The sequence below is a fragment of the Mastomys coucha genome, unplaced genomic scaffold, assembly GCF_008632895.1.
Source record: "Mastomys coucha isolate ucsf_1 unplaced genomic scaffold, UCSF_Mcou_1 pScaffold18, whole genome shotgun sequence".
Lineage (NCBI taxonomy): Eukaryota > Metazoa > Chordata > Mammalia > Rodentia > Muridae > Mastomys > Mastomys coucha.
The window spans coordinates 97,807,253-97,834,754 of record NW_022196900.1 but is presented as its reverse complement, the minus strand read 5'-3'; the positions used below and the strand labels follow the sequence as shown (position 1 = coordinate 97,834,754).

At 53.0% G+C, this 27,502-nt stretch overlaps 1 protein-coding gene and 1 long non-coding RNA gene across 9 annotated transcripts; one reads left to right on the top strand and one right to left on the bottom strand.

Annotated features, from left to right (window-relative positions):
* Nucleotides 1–5,189: 5,189 nt before the first annotated feature.
* Arhgef19 (Rho guanine nucleotide exchange factor 19) lies at nucleotides 5,190–23,326 on the bottom strand. 7 transcript variants are annotated; one of them, XM_031379327.1, is made up of 17 exons: nucleotides 23,052–23,326; nucleotides 22,159–22,270; nucleotides 15,965–16,408; nucleotides 15,330–15,602; nucleotides 15,070–15,178; nucleotides 14,926–15,002; nucleotides 14,449–14,711; nucleotides 13,380–13,540; nucleotides 13,156–13,308; nucleotides 12,841–12,970; nucleotides 12,377–12,451; nucleotides 12,198–12,287; nucleotides 11,915–12,075; nucleotides 7,713–7,871; nucleotides 7,390–7,469; nucleotides 5,942–6,046; nucleotides 5,190–5,646 (listed from the first exon to the last, which is right to left on the bottom strand). In XM_031379327.1, the coding sequence occupies exons 2-17, from the start codon at nucleotides 22,226–22,228 to the stop codon at nucleotides 5,489–5,491; spliced, it is 2,508 nt and encodes an 835-aa protein (XP_031235187.1). In that variant the 5' UTR covers nucleotides 22,229–22,270; nucleotides 23,052–23,326; the 3' UTR covers nucleotides 5,190–5,488. The 7 variants fall into 7 exon arrangements, 6 of the variants coding, with proteins under 6 accessions (XP_031235187.1, XP_031235190.1, XP_031235191.1 ...); XM_031379330.1 differs by lacking the exon at nucleotides 22,159–22,270; XM_031379331.1 differs by lacking the exons at nucleotides 22,159–22,270; nucleotides 23,052–23,326 and adding an exon at nucleotides 22,961–22,994.
* On the top strand, nucleotides 12,524–14,844 carry LOC116096957. Of its 2 annotated transcripts, XR_004121165.1 has the most exons (5): nucleotides 12,535–12,599; nucleotides 12,781–12,878; nucleotides 13,204–13,520; nucleotides 13,652–13,722; nucleotides 14,458–14,844. It is a non-coding gene; the product is annotated as an uncharacterized LOC116096957 (long non-coding RNA). The 2 variants fall into 2 exon arrangements; XR_004121164.1 differs by having other exon boundaries at nucleotides 12,524–12,878.
* Nucleotides 23,327–27,502: the final 4,176 nt, after the last annotated feature.

Here is a 27,502-nt window from a genome sequence, read left to right as displayed (position 1 = left end):
GGGGTGTTAGTTCCTTGGGACAAGTTCTGTGCAGGACTCCTGAACAAAGTAAGACCAACACCAACGACCAAAAACCCACCACACCTCTCAGGGCCCCTAGCATTTATTTATCCTCTGAAAAGTCCCCAGAATTCCCAACATCACACAATCACAGAAACTGCCTGCAGCTGGCAGAATTACGCCCCAGCTAGAACACAAGGCAAACCAATCACCAGTGCTGTGGGAAGTCTGAAACAGATCTCCCCCACACCTGGGATTAAGACAAAAACACATTCTTATGATGTGCGTGTGCGTGTGCGTGTTGTGTTGTTTTAAGGAAACCAAAATTCCAGACTTCTCACTACAAGTAGGTCCCCAGCAAAGGCAGGAATGAGTACTGCGGCCTTCCAGGCCAGCTCCTGAGAGCCAAGGCCTGGAGACCAGTTGGTTAGACAGTGCCGGACCTCTCCCCCCACCATGACCTCCCCACCTCCTGTCCTGCAGAGGGCAGCAGCCTGTGCACCTCCTTCTGCTACAGGCAGAGGCAGGGCTCTGGGTACTTAGCCAAGGTCAATTGCCAGGTCAGGAGTTCTTTTGTAACATTGTTCTTTTGTAACATTGTCCTTTTGTAACATTGTTCTTTTGTAACATTGTTTGCTGCCTGGTTCTCTCTCTCTCTCTCTCTCTCTCTCTCTCTCTCTCTCTGTGTGTGTGTGTGTGTGTGTGTGTGTGTGTGTGTGTGTGTGTGTGTGTGTGTGTGTGTGCCTGCGTCAGCGTAACCTCCCAGGCTCCTAGTGTGTAGCCTAGACCCTCTGCTGGCTGAATCCAGATGTACCAGGCAACCCAGATGCCAGGGAGCTTCTGTCCTCTATTTTCTCTCTCTTTTTTTAATAAAAGATTTATTTATTCATTATATGTGAGTACACTATAGCTGTCTTCAGACACACGAGAAGAAGGCATTGGATTCCATTACAGATGGTTGTGAGCCACCCTGTGGTTGCTGGGATTTGAACTAAGGACCTTCGGAAGAGTAACCAGTGCTCTTACCCACTGAGCCATCTCTCCAGTCCTCTCTCCTTTGTTTGTTTCTTTTTGTTTTTGTTTTTTCCGAGACAGGGTTTCTCTGTGTAGCTCTGGCTGTCCTGGAACGCACTCTGTAGACCAGGCTGGCCTCGAACTCAGAAATCCACCTGCCTCTGCCTCCCAAGTGCTGGGATTAAAGGCGTGTGCCACCACTTTTTAAGGCCCCCACTGTGATCCTTGACAAAAGAGAGAATACTTGGTTCCAACCTGTTTATTGTTCATCATGGAAAATGACGGGTGGACTACCGATTAAATACCTTTTGCAGGAAGGAATGTCCAGGAGGGACGCTTATTGGCTAAACCCTTGGGGCTGGCCCATCTAGACACTTCAGTGGCATGGAGAACTCTATGCCCTGTGCCACATGACTTGGCGTCATGATCTTAATGTGAGGTGCTGAGGTCACAAGCTCCAGGACAAGCAACCAGGCTGGGAGCAGATGAAATGCCTACTGGTCTCAGATATGAGACTACTGGGGTCTCTGAACCCGCTCAACCTTCCCAGTTTTTGTCGGGTGACATGGTTCCACTTGCCCACGCCTCCCCATAAATAAATTAAAAATATAATAGAGGTGTGTAATGTATAGCTGGATTCCTCTCTCTGTGAAGGGTCGCAGTACCTTCACAGTAATGAACACTCGTTGCTTTCTAAACCCGCCATCCAAAGTTTGGAAAGAACCCAGCTCTAGATCAGAGCCTACCTGGGCAGGACTTGAGCCTGAGCGGGCTATAGTGTGAGCCCTGAGGGAATGCTGTACACAGGACAGGGAGGAACCAAGAGAGGCCCTGGTCAGGGTCTCTCTCACACAGCCCATGAATCAGAACATGGCCAAAAAAAAATTTTTTTTTTAAATTTAAAAAGGACAAAAAGCCCCCGTGAATTTATACTGCCTGGCCCTCATCTTATGTGCTTGGGCTGCCCGTGCCACCCTGCCGGCTCATGCAGTACAGGAATCCAGCCCAGGGCCACTCCGACACTGGTGATCCTCCCTAGCCCCTACTCCCCCTTTTTGGGACAAGAGGGTCTTACTATGGAGCAGGCTGGTCTCCACAGCTGCAGTCCTCCCGACTTAGCCCCTACCCCTTCCCTAGGGAGTACTGGGCTAATCCCTGTGCACAGCCACACCCAGCTCGCTAGGACATTGTGAAGGAAAGTAAACACTATGGTATTGGATCCCAATCCAGTGAATATGGAGTCCATGCTGACAGACAAAGGCAGGCTGCTGGAATGAATGAGGTGAAAGTGGGGGTTGGCATGGTGGGCCAATACAAATCACACATGATCCATGAGTGTGATCCTGGTCCTGGCTGGTGTGGGGCATGGGTTTCATCCCCATTCCAAGAAAGAAAGGAAAAGAAAAAAGAATGAAAGAAAGAAAAGCAAGAAAAAGAAAGAAAGGTGGCAGGGGGGGAGGGGGAGAGAAAGAAGAGTCAAAGTCTCTACCAATTACCCCCAAAATGTTTTTTCAACACAGTCTGTTCTCCTAGCCCTCAGGAGAGGGAGGCCTGAGTCAAGGCCAGCATGGGCTTCATTGAGACCCTCTCTAAAGTTCTTTTTTAAAAAATTGTTTAAGGATTGTGTGCATCCTTAGCGCTTGGTCACTCACCCATCTCATGCCAGCACTTGGGAAAAGGTTTGACTTGAGTTTGAAGCTAGCCTGGACTACAATGTGAGACCTGCTCAAAAAGGGGGAGTTGTGGGGGAGGTAAGGAAAAACAATCCCAGTGGTGACCCATGTGGCCGTCACGTGCCTCCTGACGTCATGAGCTGAGGACTCTGTTTACCTCTGTGGTGTTCTTGCCGAAAGCCGCAGTAACTCAGGCTTCGTCATGAGAAAAACATCGGATACACCCAAATTGCAGGATCATGTACAAAATACCGACCAGAAAGCCTCAAAATTGCCCAGGTCAGGAAAAACAAGGAAAAAACGGAGGAGCTGAGTCAGACAGACAGGGAAGTGAGAGGACAGACAGGAGAGGGCACGTGTGGGCAGCATGAAACCCGGGTGAGGTGCAGCTCACCGTCACGTGGGGGGCCCACCTGGACTTCAGGGTGGAACCAAAGAAGGAAAACTTAAGTACAAAACCGATTCGGGGGCGGGGAGTGGGGCTAACTGGGAGGGTTTGCCTCTTGGAGTCAAATGTTTCAGCCCCAGCTGAAACATTGACCCTGCTGTGGTAGCTTGGGTCTGTGATCCTAGCTAGCACTGGGAGGTGGAGGCAGGAGGATTGGGAGTTCAAGGTCATCCTGGACTATGTAGGGAGTTTGGGGCTATCTTGGGCCGGAGACCTTGCCTTAAAAAAACAAATCAATCAAAAACCAACTTGAGCAAAGGACACAAGGAAGAAGGAGGGCCTCTATTCTGGGCCATCCTTGCTTTGTGACCCAGCCTGGACTACATGAGCCTGTTTAAAAACCCCAACAAAACCAAAGAGGGATTAGTCTGTGGGCTAGGAGGTAGAGTGGACCCTTCAAACACAGAACAAGCAGGAGGAGGAAAACAGACACTATCCCACATCGTCCTAAAGCCTTGGTCAGCATTCCTTCCAGGCCACCCATAGCCAGGGCCACTAATTTCTACCGTTTCTCCCCTTCTCCTCTTTAGGGGAGAGAGAGAGACTTACAGCTCCCACTGTCCTGGAACTCACAGAGATCCACCTGCCTCTGCCTCTTTGTGCTGGGATTAAGGATGTGTCCCACCATCCCCTAGGCCCCTTCTCTAAGCCCCATCCCAACTGTTCACAGCTAATCCACTCTCTGGATCAGCAGGGGTGCCCCCAGTGGCCCATGGGACTCCAGGGTCAACCCTGCCCAGCCTGGCTCTCTGGACTGTACACATAGCTACTGTGACCATCTGGATCTCAAGGTCCCCTGACACCAAGGTACTAGAGGGTCACTGGGACCTACTAATACAGAGACCCCACCTCTCCCTTTGTCTGTCAGGCGTGTCCACCATGAATTACTGGGTTGCCATTGGCTCAGAGCACTGAGGCCAGGTGGCTCGGGACTGAAACCTCTGGAGACTCAAAATAAACTTTTCTTCTTAAATTATTTCAGGCATTTTGTTGCTGTGACAGAGAACTACCACACTGAATAGGGCCTATCAGTGACAGCTACCACACTGAGTAGGGCCTATCAATCAGAGCACACTGATCCCACAGGAAATCACAGACCCAGGTCAGTTCAATCACAGAGAATTCCAGGACACCACCTGGGAATTCTGACATGGCTTTTGCTGATGTGTGTGTGTGTGTGTGTGTGTGTACACACACACACACACACATATATATACATATACACATAAGTATGTGGAATGCATGTTTATGTCTTTATTCCAGGGGACTTTGAAAAGTTAAATTCTGTGGTTGTTTATTTTCTGTGTAGCCCTGTGTCCTGGAACTCACTCTGTAGACCAGGCTGGCCTTGAACTCAGAGATCCACCTGCCTCTGCCTCCTGAGTGCTGGGATTAAAGGTAGGCGCCACCACTGCCCAGCTAATGTTATATATTTTATAGTGTATGTTGGGGGCTGGAGAGATGACTTGGGGGTTGAGTGCGCTGGCTGGGACCTGGTTTTGGTTCCCAGCCTTCACATGGTGGTTCACAACCATCTGCATCTGCAGTTTCAGGGGATCTGTCACCCCCTTCTGGCCTCCCCAGGTACTACATGCACAGGGTACACATAACCAGATGCCGGCAAACACCCATTCACATAAAACACATCTAAAAACGTTTTTAAACAAATAAGCAGAACAAAACAACAAAACATGGAAGATGTATGTTTGTAGATTTGCCAGGACTGTAATGGGAGATGGTTGGGGGCTGGGGGACTCCCAGTGAAGCCGTAGGCTCACAGCTAGAGGCAGACAGAGGACATGCGGTAGGATTGGGATTTGTCTGCAAGTACAGCTCACTGGCAACCACCAGGTACACAGAGGCAAAGAGCCATTCCCTCCTGAGACCCTGATGGGGCTCAGCATCACCTCCCCCTGGAGCCCAGCCCAGCATCACCTCCCCCTGGAGCCCAGCCCGGGAGGCTGATCTGAGAGCCAGGCCTCTGAGCTGTGCTTTGATAGTTTCAAGGCCCCCCAGTCAATGGTGCTTTCTTGGCACAGGTCACAAGAAGCAACTACAAAAACTCACGGAGTCACTTTAATATTCAAGCCTGCTCGGATCTGACACTTGGCTACTTGGAGGGGGAAGTAGCAGGTTGAGGCAGCCCCTCTGCCCTCGGGACACCTGGAGACTGGTGACAGCAGGGACAGCCAGCACCTGCCCTCCTGATGGGGCAGCCCCAGCTCAGACAGTGAGCCAAGGCAGCCAGAACGTATTTACAGGCCTCTTACCACCCGGTGCCTACAAAGGCAGCCCTCAGACACACAGAGAGCCACCAGCACCAGAGTGGCCCCAGCCGGACCCCAGCAGAGCATCAGGCAGGCGGTTCCCCCAGCTTGCTGCTGGCATTGGAGACCCTCTTGTACTCTCTGAGGTTGCGCAGTCGAGCGCTGAGGCTGCTGATCTCCTCCACGTGGGCCTGAGGCACCCATCCCTTCTCACCATCAGCCAGGCGCACGCCCTCCAGCCAGCCTGGGAACACAGAGCAAGGAAGGGCTGCCAGGCAGGCCTGGGACGGAACACCTTGGCTCGATGCTAGCCTGGGGCCAGGTGACATTACCATAGCGTCACCAGCTCCTGGAAAGGGTCACACTTCCCACTCTCTCCCATCGCTCTCCATTCTTAAGCAGGAAGTCCTTCCTCTGGTCTAACCAGATTTCCAAATGCTGTGGTTGATCGCCACTTGCATAACCTTCCCCTGTGACAGGTTGGTCATCTAGCTACATCCTGTCCCTCAAAAGGGCTCTCGGGAAGACCGGGTTCTCACCATCACTAGTCCTGGTTTTCACGGCCAGGATGTCCGTCTTCTCCAAGGTGAGCTCATCGGGCTGCAGGGCCTTGTAAGTCCTCACACACTGGACCTGGGGGCGGTCTGAAAGCAGAGAGAGGGTTCAGGAGTCCCCAGATCAGAGGTGGGAGGAAACTGGGGTGGGGGGCGGCCACAGTTGCTCCTCTGCCCATCCCAGACAATGAGCTTTCCTAGCCTGAGCCTCTAAACAATGGTGCTGACCATCCCTGCTCACTGCAACACCTTGTATTGACCTCTAGACTCCCCCACAAACCCCAAAGGCCCACCGCAAGCCCCAACAGTTCTCTGGGTGTCTAAAGTTCCAAAGCCCCCCAAGATCCACAGTGCTTCATGTGACACCGCCCATTCTGGCTCACCTCGCCTCCTAGCCTGCTTCCCTCAGACTCAGGACGTTCCAGCCACATAGGGCTATTGTAGGCCCTGAGCAACTGATGCCTTCTGCCAAGAGGGCCTCTGTCCACCCTCAGGACCACCTCCCTGTGGCTTCTGCTGACTTCCTGTCTAGAGGAGAAGGCTGGTCCTCAGCCTCAGTGGGACTCAGAGCCCAAGCCAGAGAATCTGTTCCATTCCAACCTTCAGATCTTTGTGACAGAGTAGACAGATGGGCAACAACATCGCAAACAAGTGTGAGCTGGGTTTGGTGGCTCAGACTTGTAATCTCAGTACAGAGGGAAACTGAGGCAGGAGGTTTGCTTCAAGGCCAGCCTGGGCTACACAGCAAAACTGTCTCAAAAAGGGAAGGAAGGAAGGGAGGAAGGAAGGGAGGGAGGAAGAAGACCAGACCTGGCCTGACCCCCAGCTTGGTAGGAACTGGCTGTGTGACCTTGGGCAAGTTATTTAATTTTTCTGAGCCTTAGTTTACCGAGATGGGAAAAACCAAAGTCAATGAACCTGGCTGACTAGATCACCAAGAGGAGTGAATAAAAGGAGTGAAACTTCAGTCTTGTCCCCGGCCTGAGCCACAGCACATGCTTGCTCGGAATATGTCTGCCTCCCCATCTCAGACCCATGCCTCTGCTCAAACACCTTCCAGGGCTACCCACCGCCCACTGCCTGCCCATATCTTCTCCACCGAGATGTGACCTGCTTGACAGCCTTGTATCACTCCCATGGGAGCTGCCTCCAGCCCAGCTGAGCCCCCGACCTGTTACCACCATCATCCTAGCACCGCGTGCCCCAACACACCAGGCCTATCTGCTTTGCAACTGACACAGACAGACAGACGACAGACAGCTGTGGGCTCCAGACCCAGCTCTGTCTAGCCGGGAGGACCTGGACTAGGCACTTGGCCTCTCTTAATCTCTCCAAGTCTGCAAGATGGGTTGCCTGTGCCTACGGAGTTGGCCTGTGCACCCTGCCCAGGCCCTAAGTGGTCTTCACCCACCCCAGAGAGTCCTGGGTCCTACCTTCCAGGTCACAAGCGATCTCCTTGTCCTCCTGGGGGCTGGATGGACGTAAGGCTGAAATCCACCGTTGCTTCTCGCTTCTAGGGAGGGGGAGGTATGGCTATGCAGCGCAAGTTAACAGTGGCCCAGAGCAGGGTTGGGAACCAGAACTGGGAGAGCTTAGGTTAGATCAAGACATCCTTGGCTACAAGCAAGGCCTTTGCCCCAACCCCATTGCTTCTGCGCGCAACTTTAGCCGCTCTGACCTCGCGCTGCTCTGACCTCGCGCTGCCTCCTATCCGCCTCTGCGGGTACAGCAGGGCCCTTGCTCGGGGTTTGCTTACTCGGTCCGCGCTCTCAGCAGCAGCTGGTGCCTGGCGCGCTGCCCATGCAGCAGCCTGAGCAGGAACACATGGCCTGGGATGCCCTGGAGCTTCAGGCTGAGGTCTCGAACCTGTAGCTCAGCCATGTTGGCATGGACAAAAACGGCAAACTTCCCGAGCCTGGAGAACAGACAGCGGGGCAGGAAGGGTCAACAGAGCCTGGGTGCAACCCTCTGGCCCACCTCCGGACCTCACGAACCGGCGGAGGAAGAAGGAAGGCTTGTTCGCTCTTCCAGGCCTGCCTTCACTGGGCACCATTCCATTTCCCACGTGGCAGTAAGGGTCCCACCAGGGCATCTAAACAGCTCAGGAGACTAAGGCAGGAGGATTGCAGTGAGCTCAATGGCCCGGGTTTCTGCTAGCAGAAGATAATAGAAACCACACTCCCACCCCAAGGACACTCTCGAGGTCTTTCTGCACTATTTCCTGGCTCCAGCTGGACTCCCACGGGGAGTCGGAGCCATGCTCTGCTTGACCTGCCATGGAAGAGGCAGGGAGGTGGGGGCAGGCCCTGGGTTTGTTAATCTAGCCCAGAAACAGGGCCCACCTCCTCTCATTTAACACTGTGCTGCGGAGGAGGCCTGCATCATGTCCACCTCCCTCCATACACACGCTAGAGCAGTGGGTCTCTCAACCTTTCTAATGCTACAACCCTTTTAATACATCATGTGGTGGTGACCTTCAACCATAACATTATTTCACCGCTACTTTATAACTGAGTTTTTGCTACTGTTATGAATCATAATGAAAAGATCTATGTTTTTCCGGATGGTCTTAGGTGATCCCTATGAAAGGGGTTGTTCAATCCCAAAAGGGTCGTGACCCACAGGTTGAGAACTGATGGACTAAAGGGAGCAGGTCCCACTCTCCTTTGCCTTCCTGCCCTGGTAACTGTCGATCCTGAAGCACCTGCCCCCTCATGGCTCTCTATGCTCACCTGGACCAGAGTCTCTGGTCTCTCCCACCACTCTGCCCTGCAAACTGGCCAGGAGCACAATTCCCTCCTCTGCATACCCCATCCCTGCCTTCAGAACAAGCCCAGCCTCTACCATGACTTCAACATCCCCGTTCTCCTCTCCTGTCTGTCTGTCTGTCTGTCTACCAACAGGATCTTACTATGTAGCCCTCATTGCCTATCTATCTATCTATCTATCTATCTATCTATCTATCTATCTATCTCTCTCCAGGATCTTACTAAGTAGACCTCATTGCCTGGACCTTGCTATGCAGAACAGGCTGGCCTCCATCCATCTCTGCCTCCCGAGTGCCGGGACTAACAACATGCACCCCATCCTGACACACTGTCTTTCACCTACAGTGTACAGCTCAGCTTCACCAACCCCCAGGAACACCTTGCTCAGTTATAACTTTTCTATCTTTCCCGAATCACTTCTTCTTTTTTTTTTTTTTTTCTGAGACAGGGTTTCTCTGTATAGCCCTGGCTGTCCTGGAACTCACTCTGTAGACCAGGCTTGCCTCGAACTCAGAAATCCGCCTGTCTCTGCCTCCCAAGTGCTAGGATTAAAGGCATGCACTACCACCACCCAGCTCCCAAATCACTTCTTTCTACAAAACTCCTACTCACTCTTCAAAACCCAGCTCCAGGACTAGAGAGGTGGCTCAGTGGTTAAGAGCACTTATTGCTATTCCAGAGGACCTGGGCAACTGACAATGGTTTGTAACTCTAGTTCTCGGGGATCTGGTGCCCTCTTTTGGACTCTTTGGACATTGCATGCACAATGGGAGTGCACAGACATACATGTAGGCAAAACACCTATACACATAAAATAAGTCTTTTTTTTTGTTTGTTTGTTTTTTGTTTTTTCGAAACAGTGTTTCTCTCTAAAGCTCTGGCTGTCCTGGAACTCACTTTGTAGACCAGGCTGGCCTCGAACTCAGAAATCTGCCTGCCTCTGCCTCCCAAGTGCTGGGTAAAATAAATCTTAATTAAAGGAAAAAAAAAAAAGGCAGGCAGTGGTGGTACATGCCTTTAATCCCAGCACTCAGGAGGCAGAGGTAGATGGATCTCTGAGTTCGAGATCAACCTGGACTAAAGAATGAGTTCCAGGAGGGCTACACAGAGAAACCCTGTCTCGAAAAACCAAAATAAATAAACAAACAAAACCAGCTCCTGTCTCTTCCTCTGACAACTTTACTCATTTTTACGCCAGGCTATGGGTTACCTTAACATATCTTTCCAGTAAAACAACCAACTGTAATTTCAGCTCCAGGGCAGCTGTGTGCCTCTAGCATCTGAGAGAATCTGCACGCATCCACACACAGACATGTAATTAAAACAACCAAAACCAACCAAATGGCAGTTCATGCTTGTAATCCCGACGCTCAGGAGGCAGAGTGGTTAAGTCTGAGACAAACCTAGACTATGTAGGGAGTTCTAAGTCAGTGTGGACTCCAGAATGAGACCTGCCTTATAAACAACAAATGAAGAAAACAAATAATCCAGGTGGGGCTTGGCAATACACACACCCCCGCCCCGAGACAGGGTTTCTCTGTATAGCCCTGGCTGTCCTCACTCTGTAGACCAGGTTGGCCTTGAACTCAGAAATCCGCCTGCCTCTGCCTCCCAAGTGCTGGGATTAAAGGTGTGCACCACCACCGCCCGGCAGCAGTACCCACTTTTGATCTTAGTGCTTGGGAGGCAGAGACAGGCCGATCCTAAGCTAGCCTGCTCTACATAGTAAGTTCCAGGCTAGCCAAGAGTTACTTAGTGAGACCATGTCTCAAAACTAAAACATTCAACAACAACAAAACAACAAACAAGGACAAAAAAACCCAAAAAAACAGTGACTAGTGATGCGGCTATCAAGATGTATGCCCACAGGTCTAGGGGCATAGAAACATCTCATTCATCTCTACATCCTTATCACCTATCACAGCCTGGTGCAACCTGGCAGTGCAAAGGCACTTCACTGACTGGTGCAAGGTGGCTCAGTGGGTAAAGGCACTTGCTACTTACCCTGGTGATTAGAGTTCAATCCCCAAGACCCACATGGTGGAAGAAGAGAAATGCCTCCTAGTGGTTGTCCTTTGACCTCTACATGTGCATTGTGACATCACAACACACACAAACTAAAACACCAGGGTGGGTGGAGAGATGGCTCGGGTTAAGAGCACCGACTCTTCTTCCTGAAGTTCTGAGTTCAAGTCCCAGCAACCACATGGTGGCTCACAACTGTCTGTAATGGGATCTTTCGCCCTCTTCTGGTGTGTCTGAAGACAGGTACATATAAATAAATCTTTGAGAAAGAAACAAAACAAACAAGCATACCACCAGAGCCGGTCCGTGGTGGCACGCCTTCAATCCTGGCACTCCAGAGGCAGAGGCAGGTAGATCTCTGAGTCTGAGGCCAGCCTGGTCTACAGAGGGAGTTCCAGGACAGCTAAGACTATATTAAACCCTGTTTTGAAATATCTGCCCCACAAAAACAAAACCACCACCAACAAAAAGAAAACCCTACATTTGAAAACAATTTCCAGGCTGGGGAGATGGCTCTGGTTAAGAGCATTGACTGCTCTTCCAAAGGTCATGAGTTCAAATCCCAGAAACCACATGATGGCTCACAACCATCTGTAATGAGACCTGATGCCCGCTTCTAGGGTGTTTGAAGACAGCTACAGTGTACTTAGATATAATAAATACATCTTAAAAAAAAAAAATTTCCAAAAGCTATCTTCCCTTTTACTCCATCTCCAGGCTTATGGTCTCTCAAACTCATCCTCTGCATCCAGCTTACTAGCAAAGTCGCAGCACTGGGGCTCCGTGTTGAAGAAGACGGGGTGCAGCAGGGCAGTGGCCCTGGTCTGGGGTCCATCTATCTCCTGGCTCCTTGATTCACCCTAACTTTGAGACTGACAAGGGAACCAGAAAGGAATGACTAGGGGAGCTGCCAAGAGCTGGCTGTTCAGTGTCACAGGACTAGAGGCAGAGCGTGGCCTGGCCATGCATCTCATCACTACCCCAGACTCAAGAGTAGGGGCTCAAGCCTCAAGGCTTTTGCTGCAGAGCCTCCCAGGCCCAAGCCACACTGCAGCTCAGCCTCAGACCAACTGAGGCTCTGAGGTACTTGGAGGCAAGTCAACCACAGGAGACAAAAGAGGCACTCTCCTATCTCCCTGTCCTCCTCACTCCCAACCCCACTCACTCCTTCCTCCGGGACAGCAGCAGGCAGTCATTGAAGAGGTGAAGGTACACGGCCTTGCTGGACAGCTTCAGTTTGGCTGGTGGTGCGGCAGGCAGGGGAGCCAACTCCACCAGCTCTCCGTGCCGCACCAGCCATCGGGCCTGTGAGATCAGCGGGAAGATCTGGAGAGACAAGTGGACAATAGGGAGGGCAGGTAAAATGGGGGATGCTGGGAGCAGAGAAAGGAGGCCATGGGCAGTGACTCCCTGCCCCCTACCCCAGAAGCAGGATTGCCTTCTCTTACCTTGCCCTCAAAGTGGATCTTCTTGCTCAGGTGAATGAGCTCCTCCGTCCGCTTCATGGACTGTACGCTGGCATTGCATTCCTGTACCAGCTGGGAGTGGGAAGGGGAGGGCATTATTTGTGTCCCCGATGGGGAAGAGGAGGCCCTCAGATGTCCACAGCTCTAACCCCTGAGCTCACCTCCTTTAGTGCGCTGAAGGCTTTGGTGGCCATGTCCTCATCTTGGGAGCCCGGTGTTGTCCGCTTCAAGATGTTCTGGTGGGAGAGAAGGAGACATTTTCCTGAATGCTGCTATTACTTGTAAGGTGCCCACGAATGAATGACCCCTCACTCGCATCCCTACAAGCCACTCTATTGAAACTCACACAAACTCTATTGGATCACACACAAAAAAGACAAGAGGGTAGGAGAGGGTGGAAAGAGGAAGGGCGTTAGTGTGTGTGTGGGGGAGGGGGGCAAGAGGAATGTTTGAGTATCACCCGATACGTATGAAAATGTTATAATGAGACCTATTATGTATAATTAGCATACGATAATAAAAAGGAAGAAAAAATGATACAACAACAAAAACACATGCTCAAAAGGTGACAGACCAAAGGTTGCAGACCAGCCTCTCCCTCCCTGCCCTGTCTGAAGTGAGCTACCTCCACCAGCATCTTGAGGCGGGTGACCCTCTGGAACGGTAAGATGAGGAAGGAGGTGAGAGGCAGCCGCTGGCACACAGGAGACTCCTCTAGGCGAGCCAGGATGCCGGGGAACTTGGGGTTCTCTAGGCTGGACAGTGGGCGGGGTGCGCTGTCACTAATGGGTCCCTCAACACTCCTGCCCCATGGCGGCACATCTCCCTTATCCTGGGTAGCCCTCGCCTCACAGGTTGATCCTGTCTCACCCAGTCCTCTGTACCTACACCTGCCCAAGCTTCTCCCACCACCACCGCCCCACCGCAGAGCCCCTCCTACAGCAGGCGCTGGTAGGTGCGCTCCTGATAGGCCTGGTTGGTGACGTAGGGCAGGTAGACCCTGCGGAATGCAGGGCAATGGTGCAGGACCACATCGCACACGCTGAAGCGCAGCACATCGGCCTCTAGACGCTGTTCCAGGTCGTGAAGGAATCTGCCGGGAGAGCCAAGGTCAAGGACAGCACCCCTACAGACCCACTCAGGCAGGCCAGGTCACTCCCTCACCTCTCACTGGTGCTCTTGACCTCGGGCAGTTTGGAAAATAGCCACTGCTTGTCCTGAGTCCCCAGACACTCGCTCAGCTCCACAGAACCTAAGAAGTGACCCACGGCCACCGACAGGCTATGGATGTAGGAGGCCTCCGAGGTAATCAGCTCAAATTTGGCCTGAGGGAGGGGGAGAGGCCAGGTGATGAGAGCAGAGTCAGAGCACCCGGGACTATGGTCTCCCGCGAAGAGGCACAGCCTCTGTAGGCATCATTTCTCTGCCCTTCTTAGCCCTTCGGATAATCTGGCGCCAGGTGGAGCCCGGGCACACCCTAAGCTGCCAGCTGACAAGCTCCCTGATGGTAGGTCTTTCCCTTAGGGCACTCTGCTAAACCCCGGCACCTGCCTTTAGCCCCGCCCCCAACCAGCGAGGGTGTGGTCTGTGGCCCCGCCCCCGTGTTGCCTGCCCTCTCCTTTGGCTTCCCCACCCTCCCAGGTCCTCCAACCCACTCTCCAAGTTGATAGTGCCTCACCCCTACTCATCTCCCCCAATCATCTGCGCTTGGCCACGCCCTGTCCTTGGCTCCGCCCCTTCCGTCCCCTCCTGGCTTCACGATTAGCTTGAAGGAGTCTTACTTTCCCAGGACATCTCACCCACCCTTTCGGCTTTGACAGTCCCTGAGTCCGGCTGAGCCACTGGATCAAATACTTCTGGCCCAGCCCCTAGTTGTAGACTCCTCCCTCTATTTTAGACCTTCCTGTCAATTTCCCCAGGCTCCGAGGCTAGCCTTTCCTTCCCAGGTGTTCCCTCCTCTCTGCACCGACAGCGCCCCCAATCCTGCAAGTTGACAGCCCTCCCCTTCCCTCCCTTCCCTCGGATCCCAACCCCTGCTTCTGGCCTCGCCTTGCTCTGGGCTTCACCCGTCCTCCCTGTCTCCTGGCTTCCTCGCTGGGTTCCTGAGTCCTTTTCTTCTCCCAGGTCCCCGCCACCCTCACCCCTTCTCCACGTTGACAGCCCCTGCCCCTTCTTCCTCTCGGATCCCAGCCCCACCCCACCCCGGTCTTCTTCCTCCAGCCCCGCCCCTCACCTCCTGCAGTTTGCAGTCGCGCAGGCTCAGCGTGGCCAGGACGCCGCTGCCGCGCACGTCGGGGATGTCCTGCCACAGCGAGAAGGTGGAGCCTCGGGTCGAGCGCTGCGCGCGGAAAGAGCTGCTCGGGGAGAGGTTGGCGCGCGGTGGCCCGGGCCCCTCCTCCGCGCCCTCCGCCCCGTCCCCGGGGCCCTCCTCCTCGCGCTGCTGCCGCCGCAACTCGCGCGCGCTGGCCACGTCGCTGTACTCCTGGTAGAGGACAGCTGGGAGGGGCGGGAGCAGGAGCTCATTCACCCTTGCCAGAAACACTAATTGGGCACCAACTACACGCCAGCCCACATGCTCGTCCCTGGGAGTGCGATTCTCTCCCTCACAAACTGTCTCTACCTCCCAACTCCCCCCAAAGCGGGATCCCCAGCTTCCAACGTTCCCCGGGCCCCATCTCCCCAGAGCACCTCGCAGCATCTCGGCACGTACAATTAAGGAGGAAGCGGGACTGGCGCCGCTCAGTGGCGCTGCTGGGATCCTGAGTCGGCTTGTCGTGCGCGTCCAGCCTAGGAAAGAGCGTCAGGATCTCTTTGCATCCCTCCCCAACCCGAGCCCCAAGAGACAGATGGGTACCTGGGCTCCACCAGACCACCGTGGACCTCGCTTAGGTCGACGGGTGCTGGCAGTGACACACTGTCCGTCCTCGTCTCGGCTCTTCCGGATTCCCTCACGGGCAGTTTCCCTACAGAAAACAAGAGCTGGGGTTGGGCGATCCAGAGAACAACACGGAGCACCTGGCTGATCACCCGAAGATGTTAAACACGGGTGGGTGGGCTGTGCCCTGCCTGCCTAGCTCAGGCTGCCCTCAGAGCCCCCCGGAGGCTAGCTGGTACCTTCCCGGATGACTCCAGCACCTGAGCCCGAGGTCAGAGCCCTGGTGGCCGTGCTGCGCCCCAAGCGCAGAGATGAATGGAGCCTAGTCATCAGCTCTGAGGCCGAGAAGCGCCTTCGCTCCTGTGCCTCAAGGCACCCTCTGGTGTTCCCAGAAAGCTCATGCTTTTCACCCAGAGCCTGCTCTTGCGCAGTCTGGCCAGTCTCCAGAAGGACCGTGGGGGTCTCGGTGTCGCCGGGCACCTCTTCGTTATGATACACCTGCATCTTGCGCCCTAGGGATGGGAATAGAATAACACCTGTCACCCACTGAAATCTGTCCCCATCTTCCTCCTTGTTGTGGCGGCATGACCCTGAGCATCAAAATAAGGCCCCCCGGGCAGTGAGTTCACAAGAGCTTTACATAGAGAGTAGAAGGCCTGACTGCAGAGGGCAAGGGAACAGGGAAATAAGGGGCTGCCAGACTAGTTATGTAATCCTGACAAATCACTTGGGCCCTATGAGCCATCTTTCCCTTGTCCCTAAAACGTACCCTGCCTTTTGGGGGCATTCCGGAGTTTAAAGGGTTCAAAAAGAGCCACCCAGTCCTCCACCCCCAGCTACCCTAAAGGGCCCACCCCTCACCAGGGTGACTCACAGGCTGACTTCTCTGAGCCACCGTGGCTGGCCCTGCGTTGGGGCTGCATGTGCTGAGAGCTCCAGGGTCCCACCAGAGTTGGGGGCTGGGCACCAGGACAGTGAGGCCAACTGCCAGCCCTGCTGGGCCTCATCCCTCCACTGGTGGAGATGTGGGTATCTGGGCCTCCTGGAGAGGTTGGCCATAACAGTCCTTGGAGAGGGGCAGGGGTCGCCAGGGACCAGCGGCAACCAGGAGCTTGTAGCTCCTCAGGAGCAATGGGAAAGAGGTCCACGCATAGTGGGCTTGGAGGCTGCAGAGTGGGCAGCTCCACGAAGGACAGGCTCTCCTGCTGGCACACAGCTACTGGGCGACGAGAGGAGCCAGGTGGTCCAGCCAGGTGAGGCTGGAGCGTTGCAGGTGGCCCACAGTCCATTCCTCCTTTACTCCGCCACCCTCCTGGGCCTGCAGGGGAGAAGGTGTCAGACCCAGATAGAGTACAAGGGGGAGGGCCGGTGAGCCACCACGTTCTGGAGGCCTGCACAGACCCTCTTGTACACGTGCACACAATACACAGATCCACTCACATGCCTGCTTAGTAAACACCGATATGAATCAGCACTTATTAGATGAGGGAGCACCCACAGAGCATCTCATGAATCTCCATCAAGACACCTAGGGAAGTGATGCTACAGGTGAGGGGAGTCTGCCAAGTGGCAGAGCCAGGATTCTCACACAGGTATCACGGCTTCCAAATCTGCATTTTAGCCACCTCGTACATTCTTGCTTCACACATGGACACATGACCAGACGTACAGATAACATACACTGTCACACAAATTCATGTTCCAGCACACAGACACACATTTTCTTCTGGAATACATCAGTTTCACAGATAACGTGGAAACATGTCAAGCTCTGAAACACAGTCAAACCTTTTGTTTGTTTTGTTTTGTTATACAAGCTTACATGTTTTCTCTCAGACACACACACACACACACACACACACACACACTCACACACACACACAAGTTCCAGGCATGTACACACATACCAGGATGCAGATAACACACAGCCCCCAATGTCTTGTTCTGAGGTTATCCACCCCCTTCCGTACCCAGACTTGAGGTCTTCATGCTGAGTGATGCCTACAGCCTTTGCCAAGCTGGCTGGGAGGGTCACAGAGTGGCAGGCGGGACACCACCCAGATTAGTCCCTCCCAGGAAAGAGCAGAGAGATGCCCAATCCCCAGTTTGGGATGACTGAGGGGTTGATCCCCATCCCAGCTCCCAGACACTAGATCAAGCCAGGCAGAATGGGCCGTTTCTGGGCAGGACGCCATCCCTAGGCGGCTTGCCAGCATCCCAGGGCAGGATGATGAGCCCCGTGGTCCAAGCCCCTCGAGCTTCTGCCCTGGGCCCTCTGTGGCCTCTCTCTTGCCCCTCACCTCTTTAGTTGAAGCTGATGCTGTCTGCCTGCTCCAGCAGGGGAAGCCCTGTCTCTGCCCAGCTGGCCGGGGAGATCCCACCCAGACAAAGAGTTTGATTCATCAAACCCTGTGGTGAGGCGAAGAGAGGGAGGGAGCAGGCGGGGTGGGGGGGATGGAGGGCTGGGCGGGGGCCTACACTTGTCTGGCTGCACAGTGGGCAATCTGGGCAGCAAGGACCCCTACAGAGGCCCCTAGGGCCAGCCTGGCAGAAATAAGAGGGAGACCCAGAGAAATGGGGGCCTTAGAGACAACAGCTCAGGAACCGACTCTGGAAACTCTGAAGAAGAGAAACCACAGGGGGTTCTCACTTGAGGTCCTGGGGACAGGCCGGGGCTGAGACACCTCTAGTCTCCAAACAAACAAACAAACAAAAACAGGGAGACTGACTGGGGTGAAGAAATAATAGCTCAGTGGGGTTGCCAGCCTGGTGGGAGAGTCAGAACGAAAAACAAAAAACAAAAGCTTTTAGAATCTGAGTTGGCATGAAGCAAACCGCAGGCACTAACACAGAAGGGGGCTGGGCCCAGCCCAATCTCAGTCTGCCAGGAAGGCTTCCTGGAGGAGGTCCCAGCTCACTGTTGCAAGGGTCAAACCCTCAAGGACCCAGGACAGAAAGATGGAGCACTAACCCCAGGCCTGAACCCAAGACGGCATCAGTAGAGGACAGTTGGGACTCTTCACTACACCTCATGCTTCTTCTTCTCCCAGTTTGGGGGCATTGAGGGAAAGGCTGGCTGTTCCTGGGGAGGGGGCTTCTCCCAAAACAACAGCTGTACCTCACTCCCTTATTTAGCCTCACTCCCTCAGGTCTATAAGTACTCATTGGGGTAGGTCACTCAACCTAAAGTAGGAAAGCTGGTACCCATTTCCTGATGCTAATATAAGAATTAACAGCAACGCACAGGAGATACCTCAGGTACAGGGCATGGTGAGCCTTGTCCCTGGTGGGCAGTCCTCTGAATGTTACTGATGGGTTTGAGTCTCGGTGGGATGCGTCTGCAGACACCAGGCCCAGACAGTTCCATGTGTAAGAGGTTTAATTAAGAGGGGGTGGAGGATAGCGGCGAAGGAAGAGAGAGGGGAGAGAGAGAGAAGAAAGAGAGGAATTGTCTCATATATATATACAGGTTGTGACGTAGTAGGTCCAGGTAAAGGTGGGAGTTGAACCCAATGGATTCTGGGAATATGGTGGCTGTTGCCCTGGCAACAGGTCTGTGGACCCGCCCATATATCTGCCACAGGTTCTGGATGCTAACAGTTACCACCTCAGCCTTTGGTGGAGCATGGCTTGGGCAAGCAGCCAGTAGTAGGAGCAAACAGAAAGGGGTCAGAGTTAGCTTCTGTCCAGCACACAGGTCTCCTTTAGGTGTAAGTCCATATTCGGGTCCAGAAGTCCCCAGGGGACAATTCTTCTCCCCCATGACTTATAAAGCTACATAAGTAAAACATCAGAACTTAAGGCAGACCCATTCAGACCTCAGAGGAGAAGGCTGAAGGAGCTAAGGGCTCTCTGGAATACAGGATACAGAAATGCGTCAGGGGGTCGGCAGGGGGTGTCAAGCGGGTCTGCCTCTACTGTGCTCAGGCCTGGAAAGGTCATGGCTAGACAGGGCTTCCAAGCCAAGCAGAGCCCCAGGAAGGGGACATGGGAATGGCCTGTCAAGCTGCGATGCCAGCCCAGTAGCTTTTCAGGATGTAGACCACCCAACGTTGATGTTGGTAATTTAGGTCCAGAGCTGGGTTTAAAACTGCAGTAATACAAAAAAGAAAAGTCTCAGGGACTACTGACTTGAGGGGGCTGGGTACCCAGATGTGACCCCAGGATAGACTAGTGCTCTTGAGGCAAGGATCCCTCTGGAAACCAGGTTTGAGGTCCTGTGTTGACACTGACCAGCCCTGTGGCTTTTGGCAAATTATAAGCCCATCCTCGGGCCTCGGTATCCTTATCCTTGGGTGTCAGGTGACCCTAAGGTCCCCCAGAAGCCTCCTCTATGAAACCTGTGTCATAGGTGTGTACGTGTGGGCTAAGAAGGTTTGGCAGAGGCCGAGGGATGGTCTCCACTAGTTAGAGAGGGTGACCAGCCTGCCTAGCAAGTCTAGGACAGAACCTCTGGCCCCGGGTACCCAGTTTCCCTCCCTGCTCTGTGCCCTTTGGCTGCCTGCTCAGAGAACAGGGACCCTGCCAGAATCCCTTGCTCCTTAAGGGACAAAACCTAGTTGGAGGTCATGGCCAGAAGGGGGTTCCAAGCTAAGCAAAGCCCCAGGTAGGCAAGAATGGACTGAAGCCAGAAACAGCAGGCAGGCAGCACAAAGGACTCCCTCGGGACACAGGAAGGGAAGGACGGTTGCTGACCCAGGGCCCTACCTCAGCCGGGGAGCTCCTCTGTCAAGCTGCTGGTACGGTCCAGGGCTCCAGGTCACCCTGGGGGCAATGGGGTTGTAGCCAAATCCTCAGAGGACCACGTCAGCATGGCTCCAAGGCTGGGCAATGCAAGCTCCTGGGTATTGTGTGGGGCAGGGAGGGGGGAGACGAGGGGGAGGGAGCCTTGCAGAGGCAGGCGGCTGTCTCAACGTGCCTGCTCCCCGCCCCCCTTCCCTAGAACCGGTTTGGCCAGTCAGGTACAAGAGGGGGCTGGAACAATGGGAGCCCTATGCCTCCCAGAGGCTCCGAGGGACCCCAGACAGCTGCCTAAAGATGGGGCTCGCTGGGATCAGCTCCTAGGCGGTAGGCCACCTCTGTCTGGAGCTTCGCAAAATCTTAGATATGGGCGGGGACTTTGTGGGAGTGGAGGACATCCAGGAAGCTCTGCAGAGGAACCTTCAAATCTGGAATCCCTTCTCAGGGATCCTGAGACCTCCTCTGCCGTCCCTCATCCCGCCCCCTGCCGTGAACCACATCTGTTAAGTAGGAACACTCAGAAGCATAGCTGAGGGACAGAAGTCAGTCTTGAAAGTTAGTCATCTTCTGCATGGTCCCCCAGCCAGCGTGGCCACTCCCCACCAGTGGCCCTTTCCTGTTGGAATGACCAGCCTTGAGGTCTCTAGCAGCTGGGTCCCCAGTGAAACTTTCACATAGAGAGCAGCCCACAGGGAGTTTCCATAAGGTCAACGACACAGCTGAGGTCAAGAAAGCCTCTATAGTGGTGGCTGGGTGGTCCATGATCTGTGCCAGGCACATGACTTTGCCAAGCCCGCCCGAAAAGGTAAAAGCCGCTTCCTCCCAGTTTCTGGATCGTGTGTGAGCATCTGCTATGTGTATGAGCATCTTGCAATTGGCAAGCGGGTGCGATTCCCCCGGGGAATGGAGGGTGGGTGCAAGGATTGATGCCCACAGCGTTAAAAGCCTGTACACTTCCTGTGTACAAAGTGCTTCACGTGCACGTGCCTACCTACTGTGCATCACAACCCTCTGAAGCCCACACTGTGGTGGCTACCACTCAGCAGGTGAGTACATGAGGCTCGAGCACTCTCCCATCTGTGAGGTCCCCTCCCCTTTCCAGATGGTGAAACCAAGGCTCTAGGGGCATCTTTAACAAGAAAGACCAGGGGGCTGGAGAGATGGCTCAGTGGTTAAGAACACTTGCTGCTTTTGTAGAGGAGCCTGACTCAGTCCCTGGCGATACCCACATGGCGGTTCCCAACCATGTGTAACTCCAGTTTCAGGGGGATCTGACACCTTCTTCTGGCTTTCATGGACACTAGGCATGTATGTGGTACATACACTTACAGACATGCAGGCAAATACTCATACACATAAAAAAAAATAAAAATGAGTAAGTCAACAAAAAAAAAGAAAGAAAGGAAGAAATGAAGGAAGAAAGAAAAAAAGAATAGTCGGTATTGAAACCCATGCTTGTCTGGCTCCATCACTCACCAACATCCTTACATCCTTGACCACCGACTGGTGTGCTGGGAGATGCCCAGCTGACCTACCTAAGTACCATACACATCCTTTTTCCCAAAAATTTGATACGTAGGTGAGGACGAGCTTGGGATATTGAGCTTCATGCCTCTACCTTTTGAGTGCTGGGATCACAGTGAGCACCGCCACACCCAGTTTACACAGTGTTGGGGCTTGAACTCAAAACCTCTTGTTTGGTAGGGGAGCACCTGAGCTTCAATCTCCAGGCCCCCAACTAAGCCCTTCCCCAACTCTCCCTATATTATAGGCCCTGCTAAGCTTCATGCCCAGACCTCAGTGAACCCTCTCAGAATGGACTCTTTAGCTTCTAGTCGATGACTCTAAGCTCAAAGTGGGGTACTCAATGCACCTAAGGACCATTACACTGTGAGACGACACTGTCCAGAGTGAGTGCGGAAGATAGAGTTGTGTCAACATTACATAGAGAGCAGGAAGAGGGGATGTGGAGAAGAAAACGCCAACTGTTTACTCCTCCCAAGGGCACTACCCTGACCCCTCGCTGGAAACCAGAGGGCTTGGACCTTGGGTCGGGGTCAAGGCGGGAACCCTAGAAAAAAGCTTAGGAAATTGTGCTTCTGTCGCACTGGGTCAGGTGGAGCAGGCTCTGGAGAGAAGTTTCCCTGGCCCTCTGAAAGTTCAAGGTAAAAGGGGGAGTGTTGAGGGCAGGACTATTGGAAGGAACCTGGCCAATCCTTGCTCTACTCCAGAGGGCGGGGCTTGAGAGGGAGGAGCCAGGACCTGGGTGCAATTAAGAGGCGTAATCAGCCAAATGTGGATGGGGCCAGAGTCCAAAGTCTTACTGACCTAAAGCAGCGGCTCTTGGTGGACCGCCAGGACCTCTCCTTGAACTTGGTAGGTACCACAGCGGGCACATTCCACTGAAGCCAGGCTGCCAAAGCCAGAAGATCAGAAGGAACTGGGGAGAGGGGACCAGAGAACCATTAATCTTTTTGTTTAGTTTTGCCTAGACAGAGTCTCTTATGTAGCTTAGGCTGGCCTCAAACTTACTGTGCAGTCCAGGCTGACTCTGAGCTCTACTTAAAGCCAAGGATGATTCTGAACCTGTGATCTTTTTGTTTCTACCTTCTGAGAGCTTGATAATAAGGATGCAGCTTGGCAATAATTTTTTTTTTTTTTTTTAGAAAACTATTTATTTGGGTTTGGAGAGACGGTTCAATGATTAAGAGAACTGCTCATGCAGAGGACCTTGGTTAGGTTCCTAGCACCCACATGGTGCCTTACAACTGTCTATAACTCCAGTTCTAGGGGATCTGACGCCCTTTTTGGTCCCTGTGGGTACTAGGCACACGTGGTGGACACGAAGGCAAAACACTCAAACACATAAAATATAATAAAATAAAAATTTAAATACGATTTATTTTATATTGTATGAATCCTTGTTTGCATGCATGACTGCGCACCACGTGTATGCTTGGTACCTACAGAAGTCAGATGAGGGCTTCGGATCCCGTGGAAAACTGGAGACAGAGAGAGTTGTGAATCACCATGTGAATCACAACCTAACCCAGATCCTTACAGGAGCAGCCATCTCTCTTAACTACTGAGCCGCCTCTCTGGCTTCTTGACAATGAATGTTCACACTGACCTTGTCCTAAATCTCCTTCTACGGCAGGTTGGCCAGTGTCAGCGCCTGATCTCAACGATGTTTGCAAATCCCAGACAGACGCTCAGCCTACCTCCAAGGGGATGACGAAGTCAGATGCGGGGCTAGCATTTTTCCAGTAGTTGAGGGTGAGTTCCTTCGCCCGTAGTAAAATGCCTTGGACTTGGGGGTCCCAAGAGCTTCTCCGATGTGGACTCCGAGCTCTGCACTCCTGCCTCTTTCCTCCTTTAGAAGTTGGTCCTGAGGCTTCGACCCAGCCGACTGGGAACAACTATTCTAGACAGACTCAGCTTCCTGCGGTTCCAGCTAGGTCCCTCTACGTAGTCAGAGCCTCGTCCCCTCTAGGCTTAACGCTCCTCCTCTTCCACTCTCCGCCCCCTCGCCCTGTCAGACCCCGCCCTCTAGGCTCAGCACCCCTCCAAGGCAGACTCCGCCCTACCTAGGCATTAGCACTGGACCCTCCCGGGCAGGCTCAGCACCTCCCGGGCATGCTTCACCCCTCCCGGATTTAGCACACTGCTCTCTCCCAGGCAGGTCTGGTTGCACCCAGGCTTAGCACGGTGTCCCTACAGTCGCTCCCCAGCCTCCCCGGTGCCTGGTGGGTCTTCCACCTGCAGGGTGTGTGTAGTTGCTCTGGATCAGAGCCAGGTGAAGGGCACAGGCACCAGCGGGAGGTTGGCAAATCCACTCAGCTGCGCTGTGATAGTCTTATTGGTACCGGGGCGTGGCCAACAGGGACCAATCCTACATATCTCATCCCCCATTCAGGTACAAATTTATACTCCTACTAGGACGGTCTTGACCTGAGATTTGCTCCTTCTCCGTCTTGGGCCCTAGGGGAGAACCTACTATGATTCTGCTTAATCAACATAGCAATATCCCGACTCCTAATGACATACTGCTGTCCCATAGATCAACGCAACGCTCAGCTCTCATCAGAGAAGTATCTAGCAGTAGCAGGGGAATTCACAGAGACCCACAGCTCTGAGACACTTAGGGGCACTCAGCCCTAAATGGGAGATGTTTTTCATACCCTCAAAGCTCAGGCATCTATCCCAGAGAGTGGGCAGGGAGCTTGTAAGAGCCAGAAGTGGCAGATGAATCCAAAGGAAACTGAAGTTTCCCGACTCAACAAGAAGATCCACACATGAACTCACAGAGAACCCACTGTGACATGTGGAAGACCTGCAGAAGGGCCGGGGCGGTGGTGGTCTTTAATCCCAGCACTTGGGAGGCAGAGGCAGGTGGATTTCTGAGTTCAAGGCCAGCCTGGTCTACAGAGTGAGTTCCAGGACAGCCAGGGCTACACAGAGAAACCCTGTCTCAAAAAACAAGACAAAACAAAACAAAACAAAAGACTTGCAGAAGCTCAAGGCAGGCAAAAATCCCAGCGTGCAGAAGGGAAAGTGGGCACAACTTACAAATTCCCACCCCTGACCAAGAGGCTCTTTGCAACTGACAATGGCAGGGAAAGGGACACCAGCTTTCTTCAATGGCGTGACATCGGGTGTATCAACCACACTCAAGAGCCTCATGCTCAGTAACAGTTGGCTGTCCCGGACCGGGATTTCTTGCGGGGTCCCTTGTTCCACGGGACTAGGGGTTCTGGCCAGGTGGGCACGGGATTCGGCTTTTGACAAACAGACTACACACGAGTGGTGCAAGATCTGAGTGTATTTCTTTAAAAATGACATGAGGCTTTTACAATCATTGCAAAAGAGAAATGAAAAATCTGGCAGCTCAACAGTTGAGGTACCTCTGAGGCTATCTGAAACATACTGGGTCTAAAGCTGCAGCTATCTCCTCTGAACTGGTGCTGCACCCCCCCCCCGCCCCCCGCCCAAGTGTTCTGGGCCCGGGGGACTGCGAGAGATACATGAATCTGAGTCCTGGCCCATTTAAGTTCTAGTGTTAGTTCTACATGTGAGTCCAAGTCCTTCTTCCCCCAGTCCTAGTGCTAGACTGAAGTCACTTAGGCAAAATGACCCCCACACACCAACGTCAGCAGGGTCTGGTAGCTAGGTGTGAACTAGGAGGAAGAGGGGTGGAGCCCTCTCTGTTGAGGTATTCTTATGCTAATTCTCTGGTTCTTGCTGGAGGCAGGCAGAGGGGAGTCCTGACCTAACTCTTTCAGCTAATGTCTTAGAGTGAGAGAAACCTTTCAATTACTCTCTAGTACTTAAAACATTAAACTAGGATAGTTGGAAACATTGTGTAGGCCAGGAGACAATGTCCAATCTTAACCATTTACAAATCATTACTTGGGGTAGCTTTATGCCTAATTATGAGGCCGTGTTGATGATTGGAGAGACTAATTCTGGAACATGTCTGAGTTAGGGGATACCAGCGACTAGTCTGAAATCCAGGAGGCACAGAACTCCTTTTGGATTCTTATTGCCTCTTATCCTTTATCAGGATTTTATCCCCGATATTATGGATGTGACTGGAGTAGACGAGTGTGCGTGGCAGGTGGCCAACAGGATGACTCCGTGTAGCCCAGGCTGGCCTGGAACTCTGTAGACCAGGCTGGCCTGGAACTCGCAGAGAGCTGCCTGCCTCTGCCTCCTCCCAAGTGCTAGGATTAGAAGAGTGCTCCACCACCTCAGCTTGTTTTGTTTTTAAGAGAGAGAAAGAGCATGAAGTTTGGTGAGTAGGGAGGAAGAGAAGGGGAGAGGTTCTGGGGGGAATTAGGGAGGGGAAAGAATATGATCAAGTATATCGTCTAAAATAGCCAGGGTTGTGGTATAAATGTGATTATCCGTGATGTGGGATGCCTTATTTACTAAGAAGCACACAAACAGAATTGAAAATACTTAAATAAACAAACAATATTTTAAGGAAAAACAAAAAAGCTGGGCTTGCGGTGGGTTATTGACAGCTGAGCCTTCTCTTCAGCTCCCACTTTTTTGTTCTGTTATTTTGTTTACTTTTCTTCCTTTCTTCTTTCTTTCCTTTTCTCTCCTCTTCTTTTCTTTTCATTCCTTTTTTTTTTCTTTTTCTTTTTTTGAGAGGATCTCACTATGTAGCCCTAGCTGGTCTGGAACTCCCTCTGCAGACCAGGTTGGCCTCTAGCTGACAGATCCACCTGCCTCTGCCACCTGAGTGCTGGGATTAAAGCAGTATGTGACCATACGTGCTACCATTTCCCTATCCTATAGCCCCTCCTCCAATCTTGGCCTCTGCCTCCTCCACTAACCCTCTATTTCCTCCATCAGGAATCCACCAAGACCAAAGGGCAGGTCATGGTTTCCATCTGGATTAGCCTGGTCTGGATGCCCTGTGCCCTCTAGGCTGTTGGCTTCCAGTCAGATTTCCATGTGCTGAACACAGCAGCTGGGCAGAGTCAGGAAGGCTGCCTTAGAGAGAGCCATGGGCACAAACTCTGGCGTGAGAGGAGGAAAGTGTCTGGTTTGCACACGCGTGCACACTACACACACAGAAGCATGCACACACACAGAGGCACATGTGCATATATACATAGAGGCATGCACACACAGAGGCACATGCACATAGAGACACATTCATGCTCGCACACACACAGAGGCACACACACACGCAAAGGCATGCACACATGCCACATGACCAGGCAATTGCTCAGCCATCTCTAGGCTTTATCCAAAAGCCTCACTGACTTCACAGTTGTCCCAGTGTTGCTGCTTGTGAACCCCAAAGCTATGCCATCTGCCGCTTCTGCTTCCAGTGTAGAGAAGCCAGCTAATGGTGTCACAGTAGCTGTGCCAGGAATGGCCACTGTGATTCCCCTTAGTCCCTTCAAAGTAGGTGCCATTATCAGTCCCTCCTTACAGAGGAGGCACCTGAGACCTAGAGGTCCTGCCTAAGTCCCCAGAAATCGAGAGTGCTGGAGTCAGGACACAAATCCAGTGGGTCTCCGGAGTTAGGCTCTTTGCACGATGCCCCCAGGACTCAGTGCATTTTGGTCTCTGTAACTCATTCTCTTCCCAAAAGAGTAATAGGAGACTGGTGGCTATCAGCTCCTCCTTGTTTAGGAGGTACAGAGGTGTTGCTGCCCCCACTGTTCCCATTGTGAGGAGACAGGCTCAGAGAGAGGCAAAGCCACACTGCCTGCCAGGGCTGGGGCTTGTGCCTGTCTCCAGGCTGTTGCACCCTTTGTAGACATGGGGGCTTGGGACTGCAGAGCTGACTCTGTCCCTGCTGTCACTGTCATCTGGCTACCTACTTCTCCCCTGGTCCTGAGAGATCTCTGAGGCAGATCCTGCCCCACCAAGCCTGAAGATGTAATGATGCCCACCCTTTCCCAAGGAACTACCCAGATGTTCTCATTCCACATGCTAAGCTCCTTGCTGCACTGCCCAGGAAACCCCACTAAACCCGTGGGCTCACGACGTCGGCTGGCAATGAAACCAAACCACAGCTCAACTCCATGCTGAGGCTTACCCTCTTTCTCCATTACAGTGATTTGGATCCCTGTTCACAAGGAGTTAGCCCTGTTGGCAGGGCTGAGTGGAGACCTTGCCAGCCACTCCGATACCCCGGAGGCCTTTC